The sequence below is a fragment of the Sarcophilus harrisii genome, chromosome 3, assembly GCF_902635505.1.
Source record: "Sarcophilus harrisii chromosome 3, mSarHar1.11, whole genome shotgun sequence".
NCBI lineage: Eukaryota > Metazoa > Chordata > Mammalia > Dasyuromorphia > Dasyuridae > Sarcophilus > Sarcophilus harrisii.
In genome coordinates, this window is record NC_045428.1 from 558,317,637 (window position 1) to 558,344,403 (window position 26,767).

The following is a 26,767-nucleotide window of genomic DNA, read 5'->3' on the forward strand; positions in this document are numbered from 1 at the left end:
CCTTCTAGAAGGAATGGGAAATTCTACGGAATGAAGATAAGGAAAAACAGTCTTCTCATTGCAAAGAAAAACTGTTACTATTACTTTACAGGCTGTCAACTTCAGAGACAGCTAGTACATAGGCAAAACCTATTGGGAAGGATCTGTTAAGCAAGAGCTGACCATGAAGCTCTGTCCTGGATCAGAAAGCAAAGGTGAGTAGCCCCATTTTTCTTTCCCCATTCTCTGAAAAAAGTTCCAAGGGGTTGAAACAAGGGTTTGGGCAAGTGGGAATCATATGGTCTTTAAAGGCCTTTTCTAAATCATTTATTGTTCAATCAGAACACAAAGGACAAACGTTTTTAAATTTAGAAATTTATTCTGTTTAATCCACAAGCTTTATATAGCTTTATTTTAAAAAACAAACAAAAAAAAGACAAAAACAAAAAAACAAAACAAAAAAAAAAAACAAAAACAAACAAAAAAAAAAAAACAAAAAATAAAATAAAATAAAATAAAACAGTGAAAACATGACAATATCCAAAATTGAGATCCTTCCACTTTTCAAAAGCAAGAGCTCTGAAAGTTCAGTCTACCAACTGGAAGAACGCTAACAAAGACAAGAATTATGAATGGGGCAATGATGTCATTTCACAAACAGAATTGTATGTAACTGAAGGAACCTTTCTGGGGCATAACTGTCCTTACAAGCAAATGGGGGATGGGGATGGGGGTAGGGGAACAAGACAGGAAAAAATGGAATTCCAGTGTTCCAAATCAACAAGTTACATCAGTGTAAGCCCACAGTGTCCTGGCAAATGACATGTCCTCATTTTCAGGACCATCCTAAGAGTTCTTATCTGGATTCACTTCAGCAGAGACGACAGCAACAGGAAAGTGTGCATTAAAAGCGCTTCTGTCGCCTTCTGGTGAACAGTGGTCTCTCTTCCGGGCAGCTTCAAGGTCAAAGCCTCATAACTTAAATGGGGGCCAAGAAGTGAACAAGAACTTAAAAGATAATCTCTGTGTACGGCCAGGGGTGGGAGAGGATTTAAAGGAAGCAGCCGGTTGTCAGCTGTACTTAAACCCCTTTTAAAAAATTTTTTCCCCTTAAAAATGTTTCACTCTAAATGAAGTTATGTTGGCTGTCAATGAATGTCACTAGTACACTGTGGACACCTTTTGTAATGTAAATCCATGCCCTTTTGTTTTTACATGGTGAACCTCAACCTAGCAATTATGACAACAAATGTTATAGCCTAAAGCTCAAACACATTTTAGCAATTGTGAAATGGAATCTGAGTACAAACCCAATCAAATGTACATTATAACAAACAGCCCTATCTAGGACTGTGGGGACACTTGCGCCTTTCTCATCGACCTCAGCGCCTTTTCCCGAAGGTGTTTCTCTAGATCATCCAGGTTGTCTTCAGCTTCGCTCTCAGTCTCCTGCAGAGAAAAATTCCACAATTTCACTTTTCTAAGCACTGACAAGCGGCCCTCCCTCTCACCCGAGCTTGAAAGCTCACATGACATGGAGGACCTTGTCCCTGGTCATATCAAGGGGAATGTCAGAACTGGACCTCAGGCCCTAACTCCCTCCCAATCAAAGCAAAGTCCTTTATACTCCAGGATGCCTCTCAGGGGGCAAATACTGAATCTAGCTTCAATTCAAACTAAGCTGAGTGGAACACACTGTCAAAGAAGTAATTAACTATAAAATACTGCATCTTACAGCAAAAATACATGCATTTTATTCCTTTATTCCATTTGTCTTTGCCTCAACCAGAGCTGACAGCTGAGTGCAATGCACTTCAATACTCGTCAGATAATCAGATCCTGGGAATGGAAGGTCCTGAGTCGATCTGAATCACACAGGAAAAATGTGATTGACTATACAGTAACTCCAAGAGTGTGTGTTCTAATAATGACTTTTGTTATTCAACTTAAAGGCAGAAGAAAATAACCTTTTCTGTGGCTTGGCTTTCCAAACAACAGGGAAAGAGTATTAAGATAACATGCAATTGAAGTGTGGCTTCAGAAAGTACCAAGTCCCCCTTACTATTCAAGAAGAATACACCCTTTCAATACCCAACTCTTTCACAACCATCTTTTGCAAACAGATTATTACTTTCAACAATGAGCTCTTTCACATATTACTACCAGATTAAACTCTTAGAAGAGGGACAGTAGCGACAATCATGTTTCCCTCACCACTATCTGCTGAATTGTTGCCAACGTCTATATGAAGACTTGCTTCTTATTTATTAGAGCTGAGCCTGGAGACCCAAGTCTAAGATTTACCCTTTTGTTCACAAAATTCATGTGGCTCCAGGGCCAAAAGTGACAGCAGAAAGAGGCTCTGGCCCAAGTGTATGGAACCCTGGTGGCCCCCTCAGTGACCTCTACAACCTAAGGGCTAACTGCTCTGGGCTTTATCCCGATTCCTTATCTGATAAATGAGAGAGCTTGGCTGGAGAATGAATTCTAAGGCCTCTGGTTCTTCTGTGCTTTGTATCAGAGAATCGATTTATCTTGCCCATCTAGAAACACTAATGCTCCTGAAAGAAAATGGGACCCAATGATACTGAGTGAATGAAAGAGCAAAAGTTCCCTATCTATCTGGAAAACAATCTACCTTCTTAATTTGGGGGTGGAATGAGGGGGAAAACTTTTCTTAGTAGAAGATTTACTTCTGACCTCAGCACAAAGAAACAGCAAAGTAACTCCATGACCCAGCTGCAGTGCCCACATTACCTTTTTGGGCTCTGTCTCTGCTTCAGGCTCTTCCTGGGCTGATGTGGTGGTGGATGCTACGGCAGCAGCAGCAGCGGCAGCCGCTGCAGCCTTCTCCTTCTTATGTTTTTTGTGTTTTTTGTGCTTCTTGTCCTTTTTGTGTTTCTTGTCCTTCTTTTTCTTCTTTTTCTTCCCACCACCCTCCTGGTCTGAATTCTGTAAAACCATGAAAAAAATCAGTTGTACCAATTATCCTCAGTGGCCTCATCAGGACTGATGCCGTAAATACAGGCCTGATCTTCAAAGCTGCCTTGGGGAAGCCTAAGAAATCACCAGCCTGAGAACAGGATACAGGGAGACCAAGGTTCCACATTAATTTTCATTCATGATTGCTTCACGAGTTTACAGGACTTGGAATTCAGACTTTAAAAGCCATCTAGACCAATTCCATCATTTTACAAAGAAGGAACAGAGATCCAGAGATGAAAAAGGCTTGCCTGTCACAGAGACAGACTTTGTTCTATAGCACTTGATTACCATACTGTTCTTTTCACTCTGCCTACAAGATTAAGATTCTGTTTTATCGAGATAACTGCCTCCATTTATATTCCCTTCCTGCCTGGTGATTCATCTTCTCCTTAGGAAGTCTGACCCTCTCTTCTTCCTTCTGCCTCCAGAGCAAACTTCCCAAAGCTCCATCTATGCTATGGCTTCCCCCATTACTCCCCTATGACTTCTTCTAAAAAACTGATTTATCTGGGTCCTTCCAGACCTACATTTTCAAGTATCTATGGGATTGTCTGTAAAGTTCTTAAAAACCAGTCTCATACCTGAGACTGAGGTCATCTTCTGTCCCCGTGCCCCCCCCCATCGAAACTCCTCATTTCTGCTTAAACTACTACCATTCTTTCAAAGCTGCAAATTTTTTATTTAGAATGTTCTACATATTTCTATGAAAACGTATACAAAACAAATTCTCCAAGCCAACATATATAGAACCATAAAGAATTAACCATTTTTCTAGTATTTTTCCTTGATAGAGCATTTTTGGTTAGTTCCTCTAAAATTTCATCCCACGTTTTGTAAAAACAAAACCTTACCAGATGGCAATAAAGAATAAAAACTAGTTTGTTGTTTTATTTTAAAACAAATCCAAAGTGCAAAATTTAGGCATGTAGGAACAAAACTTCTCTCATAGGAAAACTAAGAATAAAATTCATATTCAACTATGTTTAATGACTTTGAATTCCAAGTCCAAGTTAATTCAGTAGAATGGACTGCTTAATTTGCAACAACTTCTTTTCTTCTAACTTGAGTTACTATTTCTACAATTAATACTACTCCCATTTTCCTAATGTAAAATGCATCATTACCATCAAAAAAAATTTGAGCCTTCCTCCATTATCAGAAGCACTATGTAAGAGAACACAGTGACTTTAGTTTATTCCCTTTTCCCTGTCTCTACGGCATATACATCAAATATTCAATTTGGAGCTGTAATCCAAAATATTCCAATGAACAAAATGTCTTGAAAAAAACATTAAGTATCTGGTTTATGACAAACTAAAGGTTTAGGACAAATGCTCATTGACAGAATCTGTCTGTGGGCCAATAAATCTACTAATCTGCAATCTAGTTAAGCAATAGTGAAATGCTTCCAACAAAATACAAGCATTCTAGAAACCCTTATCTGTGAAATTTAAGAGTGAAAATGATTTAAAAGATCAAATATGAAAAAAGATGACTAATATGACATTTCCCACTCATGTAATCTTTGTGATTGTTTTTAGTGTTTTCCTCATTTAGACCTGTGACTGGTGTAAAAGATACTCTGAGGTATGCTCTCACCCCACTCCCAAAGCACATTAAGGAGAAGCAAATGAGAAGTAAAAAAGCCTGCCCCGGTCATCCAGTTGCCCAGGGTAGAGACAGATCTGAGCACAGGCCTTCTGCTTCTCCCACTTTGGAGGCTCCTTTTTATGCATTTCATTCTCTTCACTGCAGCCCTTTCCCTTGCCACCCCACCATTTCCCTAGTCACCCAGCTTTGAAGCCTCCTTGACATTTGTCATCCCCATTCACTGTAACCTGTTGCAAAATTTTCTCCTGGGGCCTGAGGAAAAAGCCAGCCTGTTCATTTCCTTGCAGAAGTGGCCAGATGACCTGGTTTCCCAATAGTGGTCTTGCACTCCCAGTTTTCCAGTAGCTACAAACAGACCTGGACTTAAGTTTGTAAGAGATCTATATATCCTAGCCAACCCGAAAATGCCACCCCTTCCAACTCGGGCACAATCTTCCCAGATTAAAGGAATCTCTTACTCGGATGTTCTAGTCTATTCTTTGCATCCATCACAGACATGTGTTTACTTTTCTTCTCTTTCATCTGGGTACCCCTAATACCAAGCATGATGCCTTGCACAAAGTAGTCTTTAATAATTATTTGATGACTTGAATCAAACTAAATTAGATAAATCTTATTACCCTTCTAACAGAAGACATAGATAGCATCTGATTTATTTTTCTCTCACACTTCCTGAACCAAGTACTATGCAGAACATTTAATAAATAGCTGTTGCTGAATGATAGAAGAGACTCCTACCCTGGCAGGGGATGGGCTTGGTGTGGGGCTTTTAGCCTTCTTGACAGGTGCTGCTGGCGACCAATTCGTGGATGGGGATTGAGACTGGGTGGGGGATGGAGGTGCTTGGTGTTTCTTAGCTGCTGGCTCAGGAGATCTGGAGGCAGATCTGGAGGATGAGACCCTTCTTACAGACTGGGGACTTGGTGAGGCAGCCCTGGAAACAAGAAAAAAATTAGTCTCCTGAATATATTGTCAATTCACATTAAGCATCGTAATCAAATTTTGTTGCCTAATTTTGATTCTCCATTGAGTGGGAAAGCAAAGGTTTAAAAAATCTTATCAACACTTTCTTTATATATACAACTTACCAGTCTCTTAAACTGTTCCTTCATATTACATGCACCAGGCCACTTTTACCATAGTACAAAGAAAGACCCACAAGACGCAGGAAAGTTGTAATATGACCACCTCTGAAGGGGCAAAGATAATGCCAATCACTTGGAGTTCAAAAAATATTTATACCCCTAGGTGGAAAGGTGCTACAGAAATCAAAGGATTTCTTACTCAAAGGAGTATCTGGTCACAAAAGTTGACTAAAACAAGCTAATGATATCAATCTAGATTCCTCCTTGGGGATAGAAAAAAGCTAATTCAAAGAACTTTTATTATTTCTCAACTGATATGCTGTTCTTTTTTCTTTGAGAATCCTTTCCAGTTAACAGGAATAACACAGGATACCCACAATCAAGATTTGGGAAGGACTCCATTAGATATAAAGACATCTTGAAAACTAAAAGACTGAAAATGCTTCAAATGGTTGGTATTTCTATTGTTTTTTTCTTCAATGAGGCCCTGATTTCACCAGTTCTAGAGGGGAGATGGGGAAACCCTTCTAAGTTTAACAAAAGTCTTCTTCTAAGTCTAACAAAACAAAACAAAACAAAAACACAGCAGTCAAGGTCCAGTTGCTGAATCTTTGTTTTACTAGACTAGGTCAGTCCTTCCATCTCAAAGGTGGTTCACTATCCACAGATGAGACCTCTCCAATATCGTGATCCTTGTGTTCTTATATCGAGCCTCTGAAGGCTAAGGGCTTGCTGTTAAGCTTCCTTGAGGCAGCCAAGAAATAACTTAAATAAGCTTACAATAAACCCAAAGGATTATATGCTGTAAGGATAGAAGGGATTCCCAGAGTTTAAATCCAAGGAACTCATTTTATAGATAAGGGAATGGATGCCCAGTTTTGCCCATGGTTCCATGAGCAGAGACAGAAACCTGGGATTCCTATACAGTTCTTTGGATTCTAAGGTCAACATTCTTCTCACTCCACCACATTACGTCCTCTTAGAGTAATACGGCATTCTAGACTTCTACATGGAATCAGAAGATAAGTACGACCACCTCATACAACTACCAAAGGCAGAGCTTTTCAAAGAATGACAATTTTCTAATAAAAAAACAGAATGGGTGGCGACTCAAGCAAAGACTATATTAATACTCATCAGATGGAAAGAACCTTGAATATTTGTATTTCAGGGTGGGGTAAAATAATGTCCTTTAATAAAATTTGTTGACAACGTGAAAAATTTAACAATTCTAAAAGCACCCACTTTTTTGCTTTTCTGGGCTCTGGGGTTCTGGAGACTCTCCTGATAGGCCTAGTGCTTGGTGATGGGGACTGCCTTCTTTGGGGTGAAGATGAAGCTCCTCTTCGGAGTGGGGTAGGACTTGCAGAGGTATGAGGAACTCGAGGCCGTGGTGAAGGTGAATGCCGTTTGTTTGGTAGAGGAGACCGGGTTTCTCGGGTGGATCGGCTAGGGGGGGACCCTTTCCTATGCTTAGAAGATAAGGAAGGGGAACGTCTCTTTGTAACAGGGGAACTTCTTGGCTTCGGAGGTGGAGAATGGGAGACCCGTCGCTTTGGGGGAGGCGAAGGTGATGCCCTTCGCTTGGGAGGTGGTGGTGGGGAAGCCGTTCTTCTCTTAGGAGGCGGGGAAGGAGAGTATCTTCTCTGTATTGGAGGAGAGTATCTTCTTGGAGAAGGTGAGCGTCGACGTGGGGGAGGAGAAGGAGTCCTAGAACAAATATATAGACACGAAGAGAAAAACTACATCAGGGGAATCAATCACAAAGAAAATCTAGATGAGAAGACATATAGTCTATATCTGCTACTGGCTCTCAAAGAGCCAGGTTTGGATTTCAAAAATTTCATGCCAAAAAGTATCTGAGGATTCATTTTCCAGAAAATTCTGATTTGGCCAGAAGAGAGGGTCTTCAAGTAACACAGAGATTTCAAATTCTCTCTCTCTTTTTTTTTTTCCCAGCTTTTATTTATTTATTTATTTATTTTATTTTATTTTTAGCTGTTTTTAATATTTATTTATTTATTTTTATTTAATAGCCTTTTATTTACAGGATATATACATGGGTAACTTTACAGCATTAACAATTGCCAAACCTCTTGTTCCAATTTTTCACCTCTTACCGCCCCCCACCCTCTCCCCTAGATGGCAGGATGACCAGTAGATGTTAAATACATTAAAATATAAATTAGATACACAATAAGTATACCTGACCAAAACGTTATTTTGCTGTAGAAAAAGAATCAGACTCTGAAATATTGTACAATTAGCTTAATCAAAAATGCAGGTGGGCATAAATATAGGGATTGGGAATTCAATGTAATGGTTTTTAGTCATCTCCCAGAGTTCTTTTTCTGGGCATAGCTAGTTGAGATTTCAAATTCTCATAAAAAATCATCTAGGATAGATTAGGATTATAGCACTAAAAGTTACCTTTGAAGACAACAGCTCAATATCCTCACTTTATAGTTAAGGAAACTAAACATACTCAACATAAACTATAATGAATATAATTTTCTTTTGAAGATGATTCAGAAGGCCCTCAACAATCTTGGGATCTACTTCTTAGTAATTAGTAATAATTTAAACGTATTATACAGGAATTCTAAGATATAAAAGATCTAGAACTTTAGTTTAGCATAAATGATATTACTTTTAAAGACCAAAGGAGTCTTAGAAATCTCCTTATTGAACCCATCATTGGAAGCAGAGGCCCACAGAAAAGAGACTTATCTAATAACACATCTAGTTGATGGCAAAACCAAACCAGAATTCAGGTACTCTTTGGGTTATATCCCTATAATCCAAGTAGAATGAAGACCACCCCTCTCCCTGCAATCCCATCCCTTCATATAGCATCATCAAATTTTCTAGTTTACTTCTAAATAAATAATTCTTAAAATGCTTTTCTCTCCTTTCATCTTCCTGGGTGCAAAAGGCTAATCCCATCTTGAAACTAATATTCAATTTTAATTAGCATATAAATTCAGGGTCAAGCCCCCATATTCTTTCAGTCTATCAGAAATCTCACAGTCTGTGGTATGCCAGACCATTTATGTCATGTAGCAACAGAAGTACACTTCCCCTCTAAGCAGAAGCCATGAGCCCCACTCCCCCCACATTAGAGAGTACCTGCGCCGTGGTGGTGGAGGTGGTGGTGTGGGAGATCGCCGCCGCCGGGGTGGAGGGGCCGGAGAAGGGGAACGCCGTCGTCTAGCCGGTGGAGGTGATGGACTTCTTCTCCGCCTACTACTAAATCAAAAGAAAAAGCACTATTAACTGTGGCTTCTGTAGGCGCTAGAGTCAACTATAATACCAATTTGTCAAGTAATATAGAAATCTGAAAAAGGTTCATGTATACCCCAGCAAAGTACCAGGAATGGAGCCAAGACCTAGCTTTAGTTCCAACTCAGCCATTCACTAGTTGAACAACTTTCATTGCTTTGGGCCTCACTTTCTTTACCAGACAAGAGAAGGGAATCAAACTAAACAAGTGACAGAGTTCATAGTTTATTTAATTTCTAAATGTCAAGGATGCTACACAAGAAAGCTTGTAAGTTGTAGTCTGAATAATATACTAAGGTTTTTCTCTTTTGAATCTGACATTATCTTAGTTCAAGTTGTAGTATGTATGTGTAAAAATGAAACCAACCTAATTTAATGCAAGTTTTTTTTTTTTTAAAAACAAGAAAAAACCTGAGTATCCTGAATAATTTCATTGTGAACTACTGTAAAAACATGATTATGCCCCAGATACTGCTTGGGAAGGTTAAGAAGACTAGGTCAACTTGGCAGTCATAACAAATGCTAAAGGTCACTAGCTCCTGCCTGCCATCTGCCAAAGAGGATTACTCTCCTTAGTCAGACATCTATTTGGCAAGTGTCCACTGGAATCCGTGTTTAGATTGGGTCTGTTACCTTTAACTAAATGGGCTCCCCAATACAAAGGCAAAGAGAATTATCATTGGGACAAATAAAATTTGAAGACTGCATTATTGCTTTAATCCAGCTGGGGTGTGGAAGTATTAATGTTTCAAGTCAGAAAAATTGTCAAGACTATTTACAGAAGACCAAATTTGGATCCTTGCTCAGTTTTCTCACCTGCAAAATGCATACTGCCTGCTTCACAAGGTGGTAGAGGAGCAAATCAAATAGTATTTATAAAGTGTTCCATAACCTAAAAATTTTGAATTGGACCCAAGATTTCGTTGACATAAGAAAATTCCCTATAAAAAGAATACCCTAGAGAATTGCTTGGGACAGAGAAATTAAGTGATTTGACCAGGTTCCTGGTCACTTTATATAAGAAAAAAACCAAGAGTTGAACTCAGGTCTTTCTGCCTGTGGGGCCAGTTATCCATCATATACATAAACTCTTGAGGGACCACATTTCTTAAAAGACATGCAAGCTGCTTCACTACTAGATACCATTACAGTGGGATTTGCCTCTCTTCTGAATAGAAAGAACTGATGTTTAAAGATATAGGGAACATCAAAGGGAAGCCAAAACAACAGTAACAATAAACCCAAAACACTTGACAAGCCCTTCTAAACTAGCAGAGAGAGGGGAGTTGCAGTGGCTAAGAGGTTCTGGTTTTTGGGTGGGACAAACTAATAATGATGGGAATTGTCAAACTCAGGATGACAAACTTAATGTCCAAACAAGATTTGAATCACTCAGGGATTAAGACAAAAATCCATACCTGTTTAATTCTGTTAATGAATACCTGAAAGACTCTTGAGGGGGGATGAGACTTTCTGAAATACATTTGTAAATTTAAAACCAGAATCTGCTATCTTGGATATACTAAAAATCAGAATAAAATTGAACATGGAAACAAACTATATAGTCTCTAAATTAAAAAGAAAATAAAGGAACACAAAAACCAAAGAACACATGGCTTCATGGTCCACAAGAATTGCAGAGAATTTAGACAGGTTTATGCACCAAGAGGACAATACCCTGACAATCACTCAAGAAATAAATGTCCATGATCAGCCTTGTGGGATATAAGAAAGCTCCAGCAACTATGTGTGAAAGCAAAGACAATGAGATAAACAAAAGACCCTAAGAACTCATTGAACTAAGGAAAAAATGGACAAATCCCAGCTACTACTTTCAATACTACTTGACCTGGTAGAAGTGACGTAAAAGTCTTAGAAATTCAGTCTCTTCATCTGGAAAACAAATATACTTAAAGCCTCTGGCAATTCTAAAATCCTCTTGTCCCTATGATTTCTTACCTTAGCTTGGGCAGTTACCCTAGCTTTAAATGTCCTGGGGGGAATAAGACAGATAGCTTGGTCAAAGGTACAATGAAGGGCTAGTCATTTTGTTTTTCAGCTTTTGTGTAACCAATGCTTATATCATATTTTAAACCTCTTTTTATTATTAATATCTTATATTTATAAAAAATTTATATTTAAGATCTATTTTAACCTCTATTATCTACCTACCTACATCTAATATTTCTTCTAATAAAGTAAATTTAAAGACCACAGTAGAATACTGTCTTTTCACTTTTTTTTTAACCTAAAAATATTAGGCAGACTTAAACTGCAAAATTCTGACAATTTTTTTCAATGACATTTAAAGTTAGGCTAGAATATCTATTGGGAAGACAATATTGAACAATGTGAGCTGAAGTGAGGACAAAATAAGATGTGTAATCTAGTTGCAGAAGTAGATCCCACATTCAAACTCACTAATGTCAAACATGACGGCAAGTGGACTAACTCAACAGGATTGTCTCAGAGCCACAGACTGTTATGTTACAGTTGTAACATGGATTCCCCAGAGAAAGACTAGTATTATGGATTAACTATGGTGAAAGAAGAACATCTTTAGACCTATATTCTATCTTTTAAAGATTCTGATTTTTCCAAATGAAATCTTGACTGAAGTAGTGCACAGCCTATGAGGAGTCTATTACGTTTATTATGATGCACCAGACTCATGCTTCTGGATGAAACCAAACACTTCTAAATATCATCATTGAAATGGTCAGTTTACTCATGTCATAAACAAACTGTTTAGGGAACCTAAGATTCCACACAATACCTAAATGTGCCACTTGAAAATGTTAATAAGCAACTTTTGTTTGATTAGACAACAATCCAGTTAAATTCTAACAGGTTTTCTAAGTTTTGACATTAACACTTTCATTTACTTTATTTCCACATAAAAATGCTGCCCATAATCTTTTTTTAAAAGGGTTAATTTTCCCCCCATATAAATATAAAAATTGGCTGACTTGAGTATTCTTACATTCTAAAGGTTCATTATCATAAACATGTAAACATTTATATGCAAGATTTAATGTTTTATTTTAAACAAATATAAAATGTTACATTTAGTTAAGTGTTTTTGAGGAAAGATCATATTTGTGTGTGTATAGAGCTGTATTATATACACATAAATTTATTATGTAGCATGAAGAAATTAAGTTGTCATACAAGGTAATCTACTATCATTATGCCACTAGTCATTATCAGCTTAAAATTATGTTTCTTCTAGAGCTTCTAGGAGCCCCCTTCCCTAGACAATTGTAGCATATCCAGGTTTTGGTCCTAATTCCATTAGGAATTTCCAGTGTGGAGCGTGGGCTAGTAACTAGGTCTCAGTTTCCTTACTGGTATACTGGGGGTTCTACTAGATGACTGAAATCAAAATCTTGCTCACCTCCAATGTTCCGAGTTCAAAAAAAAAAAAAAAAAAAAAAAAAAGCCTTTTACAGAGTAGCTGTAAATTATATACCTGATATAGAATTGTAAATATTATCCAAAACTAAGGTAACTAAAAACCAAAAACATAATATGAATACAGCTTTAAGTCAGCACCTGGGTGTGAGTTTTCTTGACCCCTTAAATGGGCTTCTCAGAGAATCAAGGTACGCTTCCATATTGTCACCCACCCTGATTCAGAATGTAGAAAATTCACCTGGAAGGGAGATAACTAAAACACTAAAGCTTTGATACTTAACCCTAGTTTACAAAGTAATTTCTAACCAACCTTTTAATCATTGGCGATTGCCATCTCTTTCCCATCTGCATCCTGAGAGCAGTGGAGAAAAACAAATGTCAAAAACTTAATTTACCACACACAATAACTTTGATGCAATACGCAACACTGAGGAAATCAAAACTGAAAACCCACTAAATAGAATTGCTTGGGCTATACTTCAAGTTCCTTATAGTCATGCACACATGACAAAACATGAGTATACAATTCACATTAACTTCATGCCACATATTAACATTTATAAAATGAAAACCAAACCCCAAGACAGAATCTACTGAAGATTCCCTCCAAGAAGCACTAACTCTAAGCAACACTATTCTTTGAGAAGAGCTCAGACTAGCAAGTAAATTCTCAAAGTTTGTAGCAATGGCACTAAAACTTAATAAAGAAAATTACCGAGGAGAGGACTCTTTCTGGCGTTTCCGTGGTGATGGGGATGCACTCCGAGAGGCCGAATGTCGTCGACGTCTTCCCACTTCTCCATTTTTCACGTTTGATCTCTTCGGTCGTTCGTCTTCTGAGGAGGAGGAGGAGCCAGAGTCTACAATCACACAATTGGCCACGGAAAATTGAGTTAACACTTTATGCTCCTGTGCAATGGCTGGCTGTAGCCAGGCTGGCATTTGACTTTTTATTCAACCCACCAGATGAATGTGTTTAAAAGCAAAATGACAACATGGGCAAGTTGCTAGAATTAAGCCTATGTACAATAAAGCATCTTAAATACCTAGTGTGGATAGCCTGTCCTTTTGGAATCTATAGGTGATAAAGAAATGCTGATTTTGAAATCAAATACAAAAGTAGAAAACACATTATTTCAATAGCATTATCTATGAAGAAGAAAGCTACTGATTTATCTGGGAAGTCACTGATTGCTCTAACAATTATAAATTTTTGCTTCTGGGCATTTAATTGTAATAGTTTAATCTTGACGCAAGAGAATGGAGTTGAATGTTATCATAAATAAACTAATTCATGATCATCTTTACTCATGATAATCTAAAACTGATAAATCATAATCCATTTTTAAGACTGTTTCCCCTGTAGTACAGTATTTCCACCCCAACACCATACATCTATAAACCCATGTTACTTATTATAAACTTTGTCCTGAAAGTACACAAGTTCAGATTATCCTTAGGACATGCTAAATTCCTTAATTAAATGACTCTCTTCCACATGACTGAAATACAAAACAATTACAACTTCCCAATAAAAACCACAAAAATCCACATTAACCATTAACATTAATTAAGCTGTAACATATAACCCTTTGTATTTGTTATATTTATTCTATCTCTTTTGATATAGTTCTTTGAGCATATATAAAGAAAATTCTCAAACTGTAAGCCTGAGTGAGGGTTAACAACTTTTTTTTTAAATCTCAGAACACAGCATAGTACTATGCACACAACAGGCATTTTATAATGCTAATTTTGAAAATACCACATTTTCTACCACAAATTTCTAAATAGTATTTTTCATGTACCAGTCTTCCAAAAGCTCTAATGACTGAAAGGTTGCTATTTTATAACTGGTATGAGAGGTGAGTACTTTAGGAACTTGCCCTAAAAGCTAACACATACCAAGAGATAATAGTAAAATTGAATTTAGAAACCATTATTTCTCAAACTCAACTGAACAAACATGCTACTTGACATATAACATAAAGTCCAATAACTATAATCACATGCCATTTCTTAAAAGACTTAATAGTAAAGGAGTAAAGACCTAGTTCTGGGCCTGAAAATACAAAGATGAACAAGAATTCCTGCTATAATGGGAGGAAGATGGCCTCTCAATTTAGTTTCTTCAGGAACCCTCCCCCTTTTCTTTTTTTGTTGAAGCAACTGGGGTTAAGTGACTTGCCCAGGGTCACACAGCTAGGAAGTGTTAAGTATCTGAGGTCACATTGGAACTCGGCCCTCCTGACTTCAGGGCTGGTGTTCTATACATTGCGCCACCCTAGCTGCTCCATGCCCTCCCTTTTTAACCCAGGTAAGAAAAATCCCAGTGTCTATACCAGAAGAAGACTGCTGGTTCTGTCTCCGGTACTGTCGCCTCTGTTGCACGGAATCTGCTGCTGCCATTTTGCCACCTTTGTCTTCTTCTGAAACATATGTGTGTTTAGAAAGTACTTACACTTAAGAGACCCCAAAACCTCCTGTTTGTCTAAGACTAGGTAAGCCTTCTTGCCTGGCTGTCAGTATGGTTTGCCAGAACTTTTGGAGATGACCAAGGATTTCAAGTCCTCATTAAACAAAGCTTCGGAACATCTCCAGTGCTTCATGTTCATAAAATACTTGGTATCCAATCTCTCATTTGACAACTCCTGGCCAGGAGCTAATGTAATAATGATCCCCATTTTACAGACTCTGGCTCAGAGGTGAAATGACTCATTCATTTCATGCAAATCTAGTAATAGCAGTCTTCTTCCTCCGTGCACTACTATGACCCGCTGTTGAAGGTCATAAATATTAGTACAATATTAACAAAACTTACCCGATTCGGATAACTCTACTTTCCGAGGTTTTGGTGCTGGTGAAGGTGACTCTCTTTTCTCGGTACCTTTATGTTTTGTTGCTAGAGAAGAGGGGAAACAAAACAAAAGATGTTCTCATGAAAGGATGCTGTACATACTAGGATCCCAAATGAAATCATACTAGAAGAGATCAGGAGACTACATACATGGCAGCGTGAGGAGAGCACAGAATCTGTTTAGAGAATTTGGAACCTTGGCTTTTTATTATGCACTTGTGTGAGATGGGGCCTCAGTTTTCTCCTGTCAAATGACTAGATAAGACCTAATCAGATTCTTTATAGATTTTAATTAGCCTATAAGAAACTTATATAATGTGACTTTTAAAAAAAAGATACTTTTCAGAAAGAAACTTCATCAAGTACTCTGAAACATACACAGCAGCTTCAGTTACTGGCCAGGGAAACTTGTCTGTAGTGAAAGCAAATGTTCCTGTTTCCCAAGAACAGAACTCTATTGGTGTGCTATACACCAACATGTACAGCAATGAATGTGGGCAATACACATAATCTGGCTAGGCTAGTACAGCAGCCTGCATTATTTCCTACAGATGCTCCAAACATGTGCCTCGAATAGATTAATGGGAAGTGTTAAATCTTTCAGTAGCCTTAAAGGGTTGGGAATGCAACTAAGCCTATGGAAGTACCTATCTGTTGAATAAGCCTAAAAAAGGACTGACAGGACTCTAAATACTTCTAGTGCTAAGATTTTTCCTTGCAAACCAACTAGAGCCCATGGGGAGCTGGCCACATTTAATAGTAAGTAATAATCAAATGAAAAAGAAAACCATCATCTCATCATAAGTGTACTTGAGACAGTCTTTTGGGGCTTCATATCTTAAAAGATGTGGAGAATTTAGGGAAGGACTCAATACTATCTGAATTGTGTGTGTTCAGAGGACAAGCAATACAGAAAGTTAAAGGGTCCACAAGAAGTGAGAGAAAATTAATGAAAATGGGCTGTCTAAAGAACACTATCTTCAACTAGAAGTTTTGGATCAGTACATAAAGGATGACTTCAAAACATCAAAATTTAAGTGAGAAATTAGGAAGAACTCTCCAGAGGTTTATAAATGTTAAATGCTGAAGTGGGCCAATGGGCCAATTAACCTTTCCAGGGTAGGACTAAAATCTCAAGTCCTCTTAAACTCTCTAACTAAACATTCTAACTCAATTAGCTTAAAACAGCTCTATGTATGTGAGATAAACCACAAGAAGGCTGAGTAAAGCTGTAATTCTCATACTGACAAGATAAAAAAACTCCACAACTTCAAAGAGCATTCCCCAAAATGAACAGCTGTAACAGTTGTACTTTAATACCATCCTCCATCAGCCTTTCCATAACACAGCTAAAAAATAGGCGCCTCATTCCATAAAGACGCCCAATGGAAGGAAAACTCACCTCCTGAGGTAGTTCATTCTGCTGACAGACACTTCTTACTAAGTCTCCAACTTTTTGGGGGCAACTTTTAACTATTGCTCCTAACTCTCATCTCTGAAGCTAAATAGAATCAGCCCCATCCTTCTTCCAGGTACCAGTGGCCAGCCTACTATAAAAAAAAGAAAAGCCTGTCCCTCCAACCAATTCAAACAGACCTTTACTATGCCTGCTGCCCTCCCTCTCTAGAGACTTTCAGACATGGAGGAATAAAAAAGAGACAATCATTTAAGCCAGATAAGCCTGACCATGACAGAAGTCAGTGAGTGGGACAATCATCTCATTCCAAAAAGTCTTAATACACCCCAAAATCTCATTAGATTTGGCTTTGCCATAAAACGACGTTAACTCTTAAGTCCATCACCACAGCCACATCTTTACACAAGCTGTTGTCCAAGGATGGTAACTTATGTTATGTTTGTGCAGTAGACTTTTTCAACCCAAGTTAAAAACAATATTGCCCTATTATTACTTTCCATCTTCCTGGATTCCCTCAATGTTCTAGCTTGTCAAAAATCTTTCTGAATCCTAACTCCACTGCCTACTAGATTTGTACCCTATGTAAATCTTGACAAGCATTAAGGCCTGCCTTTATATAAATCACTATGTTCACAAGAACAGATTCCCCAGAACACTATATGAAGAACTCCTTCCAAATTGACGTCAAAAAACAAACTACGCTGTGGATCCAACTTGTCTGAATCCATCTGCTTTTCCTATCAACTAGGCTGATCATTCATCTTTCCCATATGTACAGAATGAGACATGATTTAATCCAAAGATTTGTGAAAATAAGAGTTGTCCTATTCCTTTATTCCCGTCTACCAATTTAGTAAAATAGAAGTAAGATTAGTCTGGAACAGTTTGTTCCTCGCTGAAGCATTCTTTGATCACTAGCCTCCTTTTATACGATTTCACTCACCATCTCTTTAATGGAAAGTTTAAATATTTTGTTAGGAACAGACGCCTCAGTGTCCCTCAGATCCCAGGATCTCTCAAATTGCTCGACAGTGTCTCAACATTCAACACCCATTCTTTTAGTAACTATGTGATTTGGAATAGTCTAATCAAGTTGCTAAATGCTCTCCCTCCTTACTTATCTCAGAAATTAACCACCATGAGCCACTTCAATTCTGTTTTCTCCTTCCTAGCCCAACAGAGAAAACAAGCAAGATGAGAATATGCAGCTCTGCTTTCTTCCAGAAGGCATCCAGACTTCAGTAAGATTGAATGTGCTCTCTCTGCTCCAACTTTTTCCCCACTAGGACCATCTACTCCAATCTCAGCTCTAACTAAGACTATTCTGATGCTACTGTGCCATACTTTATTTATTCCTAGCATTATTTGTTTGTCATTGTCCATTTCATACACATTTTAAAACATCTAAGCTGGCAAGTAAATTCCTATGTACATCCACACTGGTTTAACAGCTCAGCCAAAGAATCACACACCAGTTTCTATGATCTTGGAGGGAATTTAACAATGTCCTCAACTTCCAGGGATTTTACTTCCTGTCCAAGTGCTCCATTTCAGGATGAGAACAAAAAATAAACACTTACCAGAAAGATCCACAACAGAATTCTATAATTAGAAAACAAACTATCAAGTCATAAATTCATTTGCAAGGAAAACATCCTCCCATTTTTCAAAATGGGGTCTAAGATTTAAAAGGCTCCAGTTTTATCATCAGTAATGAGTCAGTTTCCAGTACCCACAATTACCAACCAAGGGGAAAGAGCCAGGAAAGTCAGTACAATAAGGCCAGACTACCCATAGCCATAAGAAGGATTTCAGGGCTATTTAAACAAAAATGTTTAATAAAAAGATTTAAAAAAAAAAAGTCAAATTAATAAAATGGTTTATTAAACATTTTTCAACTATCATCTCTATGCATGATTCTCAGATCTATATATCCAATCCAGTCCCAATGTTTCTTTTGAGCTTCAACTTGCATCACCAAGAACCTATTGGACAAATCTGGATGAAGTGTTTATCTCAAAATGATTATGTCCAAAAAATCTTCTCCTGGCTCATCTACTCTCCCTTTTTCCTTTCTGTTGCTGCTAGTGAATACCACTATTCTTCAAGTCAGTCAACCTTGCAATATCCATGTAATCTCAATTTTTAAATCTCACTCATCCCATATATACAATGTTATAAAATACTGTCATTTCTACCTTAGTATTTCTCATATTCTTTTCTCCTCTGAAACTGCTACTACTCTGATGCAGACTTTCATATCCTAGTTTATTTCGCTACTTTAAGTAACTTCCCTGTTCAGAGACCCAAGTGACCTTGCCCAAGCGCAGGTCTATTACCAATCCTCTTCCCCCACCTCAATAAAACATAGGGGCTTCCTCTTACTTTTCAGATTCAATATAAAGTCCTCTGGTGTTAAACAGCCTATCATTTCACTTTTCCTGCATTTATTGCCCTTCAAGAACACTACAAATTGGCTACAACAGCCTATTTCCTGTGCTTCAGAGGCTTTCTCTCTTGCCGTCACGCCTCTGCCATGGCTGTCCCTGGCACCTTGCAGATTCTCCCCTCCTTGGTTTCCCGGCCATCTTGAAAAATCTGCTCAAATCCAACCTTGCATAGGAAATACCTCTCCTCTTACCCCCATAGTTCTTCCTATCACTTCCCCTGTACATACTTGTAATGCACAAAGGAATTTGGAGATTGTCTCCTGTTAGAATCTAAGATGATTGACAGCTTTATGTCAGGCACTCTACAAGGTGGCTAAACTATTTTTTCCTTTCTTTACAACCTCAGAACTTAGCACAGTGCTAGACACATAGTAGGGACTTCATTAATGCTGATTTACAGTTTCAATTGGCTCTAGTTCTTCTTCCTTTGAAATCAATTCAAATTAAGAAGTTGAAGAAAATCAGGAAAGCCTATCTTTTATATGTTATGAAAGAACTGGAAATTAAAGTTTACTAACCAGAAAATCAAATTTATGAACAGAAGTCCTTATTGAACTATTTCATTGGGAGAGAAAGCTCCTGGTGAACACGTGGTACATTAAGGCACACTTGTACTTTTCCTAACACAATATGTTACTACTTCCTCTTTCAGTGTTTTGAGTTGAATCATAGTTATCACTGTTACTACTTTTTAGAAGTATTAATTATTCATCAAAATTTTCTGCCTCAAATTACAATGGACTTGGATGGAGAGAGCCATCTGGACTCAGAGAGGACTGTGGAGAATGAGTGTTGTTTGCTTTTTATTTTTTCCCTTTCTGATCTGTTTTTTCTTGTGTTGTGTGTCAACAGCTAATTGTGGAAATATACATAGAAGAATTACACATGTTTAAAATCTACTAGATTACTTGCCGTCTAGGGGACGGAGTGGGGGAAAGGAGAAAAAATTTTGCAACACAAAGGTTTTGCAAGGGTAAATGTTGAAAGCTATCTGCATATTTAAAAAATAAAGACCTTAAACCGCCCCCCCCCCAAAAGAAAAAATGCTAGTGATTGTTACTGATTTTTACAAATAATAAAACAATGAGAAAAAAATTTCTGCCTCCTTGTATGATTTTAAAATTAGGGCAACAAGAGATTTTACTATGGTGAAGAGGTATTTTTCTAGCAGAACATATGAATTTAATGTAAATAAATGGGAAAAAGCATATACAAAAAACTACTGTTGTTTATTAAGTAATGGATCAAGTCCACAATTTTCTGTGATCTGATAGATTACATCTTTTGAGCCCTTGAAAGGCAAGAAGGAGATGGGACAACAAAATACCCGCCAAGGTCTGTATTTTATTTTATTTTTTGGTGAGGCAATTGGGGTTAAATGACTTGCTCAAGGTCACACAACTAAGAAGTGTTAAGTGTCTGTGATCAAACTTGAACTCAGGCTTTCTTGACTTCAGGGCTGGTGTTCTATCCACTGCACCAACTAGCTACTGGCTCCTAGGTCCGTCTTTTAAATAGATCAAAGCAAGGCTGGCAAAACCAACACTACCTTTTCTTTTTTCTTGTTCCTTATGACACAGTTAACAATCTGGAAAGGAAAAAACTATCTCTGAAGTTGACTCAGGAACTTGTTCTGATGGAATATGCATAGTGTCCCAAAAGGACAATTAACCTATAATTTTCCCAAAACACCCTGCTTTTCCTCCTCCCGCCTATCCCTGATGAATTCTGAGAACTAAATAAAATTGGCTTTTTTCCTCCCTTCTTCACTTAATCTCTAACCATGGCAGCTTGCCATTGTTAAAAGAAAGAGCCCTAACTCAATCCCTGGAGGCCTGGTTAAGACTGGTGGCTACATGATTAATGGGGAAATATGTTTAATATAATTGTACATGTATAATCTATATCAAATTGCTTGCCATCTTGGGGGGTAGGGTGGAGAGGAGAGGAAGAAAAATACTAAACTCAAAAATCTTATAAAGGTAAATGTTGAAAACTATCTTCATATGTAATTAGAAAAAATAAAATATTATTAAATGGGGTGGAAGAGAATAAAGACTGGCAGCTGCTACCTCAAATAAAATATTAAGAGATCTTCCATATTCTTGAGAGTTTATTCCAACAATTAAAATCCTCCCTAAGACGCCATCAATATTCATTCAAATATTCTATTCAAATAGAAAACTTGTGAAATTGGCACCAACATTTCCATTAACTTAGGAGTCAACCCATTTATTGAGGATGCCCCCTTTTTGATATCCATTAACAACTGAGGAGCTGTATTGTACATTAGCTATTCCCCCCTTTCTCTATTGGTGATTTTACAACACAATGCCCTCTACCCCTAAAAATGAAGCAATCCTTTGACAGCCTGCTACAACATCCACCAGCTCAGTGTTCAGACTGCCATTCCTAGAGCCACCCAGAATACTTCACACCCCATCTCCCATACAGGTTTCTCTTTAATCTGCAGTGTATGAATGCAATAGCAGTCTTAAAGGGTTCCCTTAGTTATTTGGATGCTGCTGGAATTCACACATCAACACCTAAAAAGGATTGTGTACCAAAAATGTTCCATTTATTAAGAAAAAGATACTCTCATGTTTTAAAACAACCCCCCCCCCCAACATTACAGTTCTAAAGTGTATTTAGATAGGTATTGTAACAGATAAATTTACATAGAATAGGGTTTCCCTTTATTTTATTATTTTTTTTAAATAAAGGTAACTTCCCTTTTCAAAAACTACTGGACATATAGAGAACTGACTCTAATTTATAAGAAATCAAGCCATTCTCCAATTGATAAATGGTCAAAGGATAAGAACAATTTTCAGATGATGAAATTGAAACTATTACCACTCATATGAAAGAGTGTTCCAAATGACTATTGATCAGAGAAATGCAAATTAAGACAACTCTGAGATACCACTACACACCTATCAGATTGGCTAAGATGACGGGAAAAAATAATGATGAATGTTGGAGGGGATGTGGGAAAACTGGGACACTGATGCATTGCTGGAGTTGTGAACAAATCCAACCATTCTGGAGAACAATCTGGAACTATGCCCCAAAAAGTTATCAAACTGTGCATACCCTTTGATCCAGAAGTGCTACTATTGGGCTTATAACCCCAAGGAGATACTAAAGAAGGGAAAGGGACCTGTATGTGCCAAAATGTTTGTGGCAGCACTGTTTGTAGTGGCTAGAAACTGGAAAAAATGGATGCCCATCAATTCTCCAATTGGTTGGGTAAATTGTGATATATGAATGTTATAGAATATTATTGTTTTGTAAGAAATGACCAGCAGGATGAATACAGAGAGGCTTGGAGGAGAGACTTACATGAACTGATGCTGAGTGAAATGAGCAGAACCAGGAGATTATTATATATATACTTCAACAACAATACTGTTTGAGGATGTATTCTGATGGAAGTGGATTTCTTTGACAGAGACCTAACTCAGTTTCAATTGATCAATTATGAGCAGAAGCAGCTACACTCAAAGAAAGAACACTGGGAAATGAATGTAAACTGTATGCATTTTTGTTTTTCTTCCCGGGTTATTTCTACCTTCTGAATCCAATTTTCCCTGTGCAACAAGAGAACCGTTCGGTTCTGCACACATATATTGTATCTAGGATATACTGCGACTTATTTAGCATATATAGGAATGCTTGCCATCTAGGGGAGAGGGTGAAGGGAGAGAGGAGGAAAATCGGAACAGAAATGAGTGCAAGGGATAATGTAAAAAATTACCCAGGAATGGGTTCTGTCAATAAAAAGTTATTATAATTAAAAAAACAAACAAACAAAAAAAACCACTACTGGACACCTTCACTTCCTATCAAATGTACAAATACAACATACACCAAACACTTCATGTGAACTAAAACAATATAGAAATGGACATCTTCTATGTGCTGTAGCTCCAGCCTCATTTAAAGAAATTTAGCCACAAGATGGACATTCTGATCAGACAAAGATTCTACTAGTATTGTAAGCTTTTAAATTGATCCCAGCATAAAGCAGAAAGGACTACATTGTTCCTTGAGTTCCAAGGAATCTAAAAAAGTACCTCCCCTATCACTTTTCTAACTAAACATACACCAGGCACCAGATCCTGAAACCTTGATGGTCAAAAGGGGGTCTTTCTAAATGCCATACTAATGGAACTCAAAACTCTTTTCATGAATATTTCCACTTATACTGAAGAAAAAAGCCCCATCACCCACAAAACTTACATTCCAACTTACACAAAACATTCTACTTCCTGGAATGATCACAGAACATAAATTCTTTAAGAATAAAATGGCAAGGATAAAAGCAATGACTAGTCTGCATTTAAAGGGAAATAATTTTTAAAAAATTACTTCAGCGTATACCACGTTATTCCTTTCAAGGGAACAATGTGGTCAACCAAGAATTAAACTAGAATACAAAGTTCTCAGGTAAGATTATCAAAAAGAAAGATCTTCATAAGAAATGCTAGCTGATCCAGAAGTAATGAAATACACCCCTAAACTGAAGGTTTGTGTTTTATGATGACCTGAATTTCAAAAAATAAAGTTCAAATCCAGCTCCTGCTAACATTACTTCCCTAACCCACTTAAAACATAACGCCTCAGAACTATAAGGGAAGCCTTAGTTTTAAAACTTATTAAAATTCTAAAGGACAAAAATGTGCTTTCCTCAAAAAAAGGGACAGTCAACATACACATCCCACCTAAGCTGCTTTCACTATCAAAAAACCCATTTTGATAAACAGAGAAAAAGAATGAGTGCAAGAGACTGGCTTTACCTTTACCTGAGGTTCTCCCTGGAGAAACAGAGCCACGACTTTTCCTTGTACGATTTGACTGCTGGGGCGTTGGTGACCGACGGGTTTTTGGCGGTGGGCTTGCTGGAGGAGATGGCCGATGTCTTCGCCGTGGAGGACTTGAAGATGGAGAAAGCCTACGAGTTTTTCTAGGGGGGCTGGAGATTCTTTTGGGTGGCTTCTTTGGAGGTGACCGGGAACGGGAAGATGATGATGACGAGCTGCTGCCAGAGAGAGATGCTGATGAGCGCCGCCTTCTGTGGATCAAGGGACATTAACTAATTTTTAAGTATAATGATTAAATAAATATCAGCTTTTTAGATAGAATTTGCATAAAGGCAGTTTTTGATTTTCTAATTTTTATAGTTTTATGTAGCCAGGAAAGAGTTTTTTAATTGAAGTGGAAAATCAAACTCTATTAAGTCAGGAAACAGCCATTTCTGATTAAAAAAAATTTTTTTGACAAACGTAGCAGTTTTTGCTCTATTAGAAATTACAAGGAGTCCAATGTCAAAGATCCTTTGTACATCAGTGTTGGAGTTGCAGACATGGCAAAGCTTTTCATTTGTAGAACATTCAATTTTCCTGAACCTTTAAGGATGCATTAAAAACAACAACAACAACAAAAAAGGTGTGCACAAGTGGTTTTATTTTAAATGTTTAATGTCTCCTAAAGTTGGGATATTTAAACAATTTCATCAATTTGTCTCATGAAGGAGAAAGAATTGGGAAATTGTTTTAACTACATAAACTTCTAAGCCAAGGATGTCTTAAATTCTGCAACAAAATTTGTGTTCTGCTCCAATTATGTGTACCTGCAGAATCCACCTCTGATGGCAGAATTCTTGAGAATCTGGAAAAAAAGAAACCCTACCCTAAGTGTGAGGGAAATACCAGCTGAAAGGGAATCTTACACAAAGTCCAAAATATTTTGATTGAAAATTGGCTGCTCAGAAAGTACAACAAACATACTGTCCACAAACAATGACATGAAAAATCGCTGTTTCCATGGATTTTCCAACTTGGAGCTCCCAGAGTCATCTTTGGCCTGATAGAATGGTGAATTTTTCAAAAACTGCAAGAATTTTTATGTATCACAGAATACAGTCATATTGATCAGCGTAGAAAGAGTGCTGGGTAAGGAACTACTACATATTCTGGTCTGGGCTGTGGGCCGAGGGTCAATGCAGCTGAGTCTATTTCACCAATCTGCCCTCAGACTTCTGCTTACGGGCAGCTAAGTTATACAGTGCATAGATCATCAGACCTGGAGTCAGAAAGACCCAACTTTTTGAGTTCAAATCCAGTTCAGACATACACTAGCTGTGTGACCCTGAGCAAGGTACTTAACCTTGTTTGCCTCAGTTTCCTAATTTACAAAACGAGAAGGAAAAGGCAAACCACTCTAGGATCTTTGCCAAGAAAAAAAAAAAACCCACAAGGGGTCAGAGAGAACTAAAATGAGAGATTCCGTCCCTAGGCCTCAAGCCTCCTTTTTCTACAAAACAAGGACACTGTTCCAGGAAACATTTCAAGTTCCTTTCTAGTCCATGTGAGATCACCTTCTAAGTCGCAGGTAATAAGACAATTCTTTTTACAAATTCAACCAAGAAGAGTTATGTTTTTGCATTTCGGGTGGTCTTAAAACCTTCTTCAGTTTCCCAAGAACCAATGCATAACTAAAACCATTAATTGGAAATATCCACAAATAGCAGGAAATAATAAAATGAAGGGCTACCTAGACAAGAACAAAAAAAAGGTCAACACTCTAGTGTTCAGGCTAATCTACCCTTTCATCAAACAGTTCAACTACAATATTGTTTTGTTGAGTCACTTAAGTAATATCAGATTTTCTGTGAACTCATTTGGGCTTTTCTTGGCAGAGATACTGGACAGGTTTGCCATTTCCTTCTCCAGCTCTTTTTATAGACAAAGAAATTGAGACAACCAGGGTTAAAGTGACTTGGTCAGGGTCACATGGCAAGTATGTGTCTTGAGACAAGATTTGAATCTAGGGACAAGAGTCTCACTGACATCAGGTGGAGTGCTCTTCCCATGGCATTGTTTAGCTTCCCTTTTACACTGTAATATTTCTAATTTGTTTGCTGAAATGAAAAAAATCTAAACTGTTTCCTTTTTTGTAAGTTCATGATGGTCCAAGTAAAAATTACCTACAGGAAAAGTCAATCTGTTCATTATTATCGGTCTTACTTGGTACCCGGTACCCTTTTAATATGTGGTCAGTCTTGCAAACATTTTTGCTTATCAGAAACAAGAGAATTACAATTGTGAGCAATGGTGGAAGACAACAGGTTTCACTGAACTTATTTACGCTGGTGACTGAACATGGTAGGAGAGAAGAAAACCACTGATTGATCCAATTCAGATGCCTAACTCACTAACCTGGCCCATCCTTTGAAAATCAGCAGTTTCTAATTTGCTCAGACACACTCCTCTACCTAGTGGACAGCTTCTAGTCCCTCTATCAAGCATATGACGGTATGGAGTAGCTTTATAAGATTAGCCTGCTTATCCCATGTAAACCAAACAAATTCTTTACAAATGCTGATGGCTCTTCAAATATTTTGAGTTTTCCAATAAAGCCACTCACCGTCTCACAGGAGATCGACTTCTTCTATGCCTTGGTGGAGGAGGCATTCGTCTTGGTGGGGTTCTTCGTCGAGGAGATGGCCGCCTTCTTGGACTTGGACGTCTTCTAGGTGAATATGACCTATCGTTAACAGAATGATACCAGCTCACAGTCACAATGCATAAAAGGTTTACAAATCTCCCCAACCTCAGAAAATGAACTACACAAAATCTAGATGGAGATGATATCAGTAGCACTTTTAAATCATACTTAA

At 37.8% G+C, this 26,767-nt stretch overlaps 1 protein-coding gene across 17 annotated transcripts in view; it reads right to left on the minus strand.

Annotated features, from left to right (window-relative positions):
* Positions 1 to 464: 464 nt before the first annotated feature.
* Positions 465 to 26,767, minus strand: part of SRRM1 (serine and arginine repetitive matrix 1) — a 37,631-nt gene continuing 11,328 nt past the window's right edge. For 2 of the 17 annotated variants that reach the window (XM_031962588.1, XM_031962572.1), the window contains 11 exons: positions 26,515 to 26,634; positions 23,886 to 24,160; positions 15,181 to 15,261; positions 14,702 to 14,788; positions 13,075 to 13,219; positions 12,670 to 12,711; positions 8,790 to 8,909; positions 6,906 to 7,370; positions 5,314 to 5,509; positions 2,737 to 2,931; positions 465 to 1,428 (listed from right to left, as the gene is read on the minus strand). In XM_031962588.1, coding sequence (XP_031818448.1) covers positions 1,324 to 1,428; positions 2,737 to 2,931; positions 5,314 to 5,509; positions 6,906 to 7,370; positions 8,790 to 8,909; positions 12,670 to 12,711; positions 13,075 to 13,219; positions 14,702 to 14,788; positions 15,181 to 15,261; positions 23,886 to 24,160; positions 26,515 to 26,634 — 1,831 coding nt within the window. In that variant the 3' untranslated portion in view covers positions 465 to 1,323. The remainder of the gene's footprint in view (positions 1,429 to 2,736; positions 2,932 to 5,313; positions 5,510 to 6,905; positions 7,371 to 8,789; positions 8,910 to 12,669; positions 12,712 to 13,074; positions 13,220 to 14,701; positions 14,789 to 15,180; positions 15,262 to 23,885; positions 24,161 to 26,514; positions 26,635 to 26,767) is intronic. The other 15 variants (XM_031962581.1, XM_031962578.1, XM_031962577.1 and 12 more) reach the window with 15 other exon arrangements.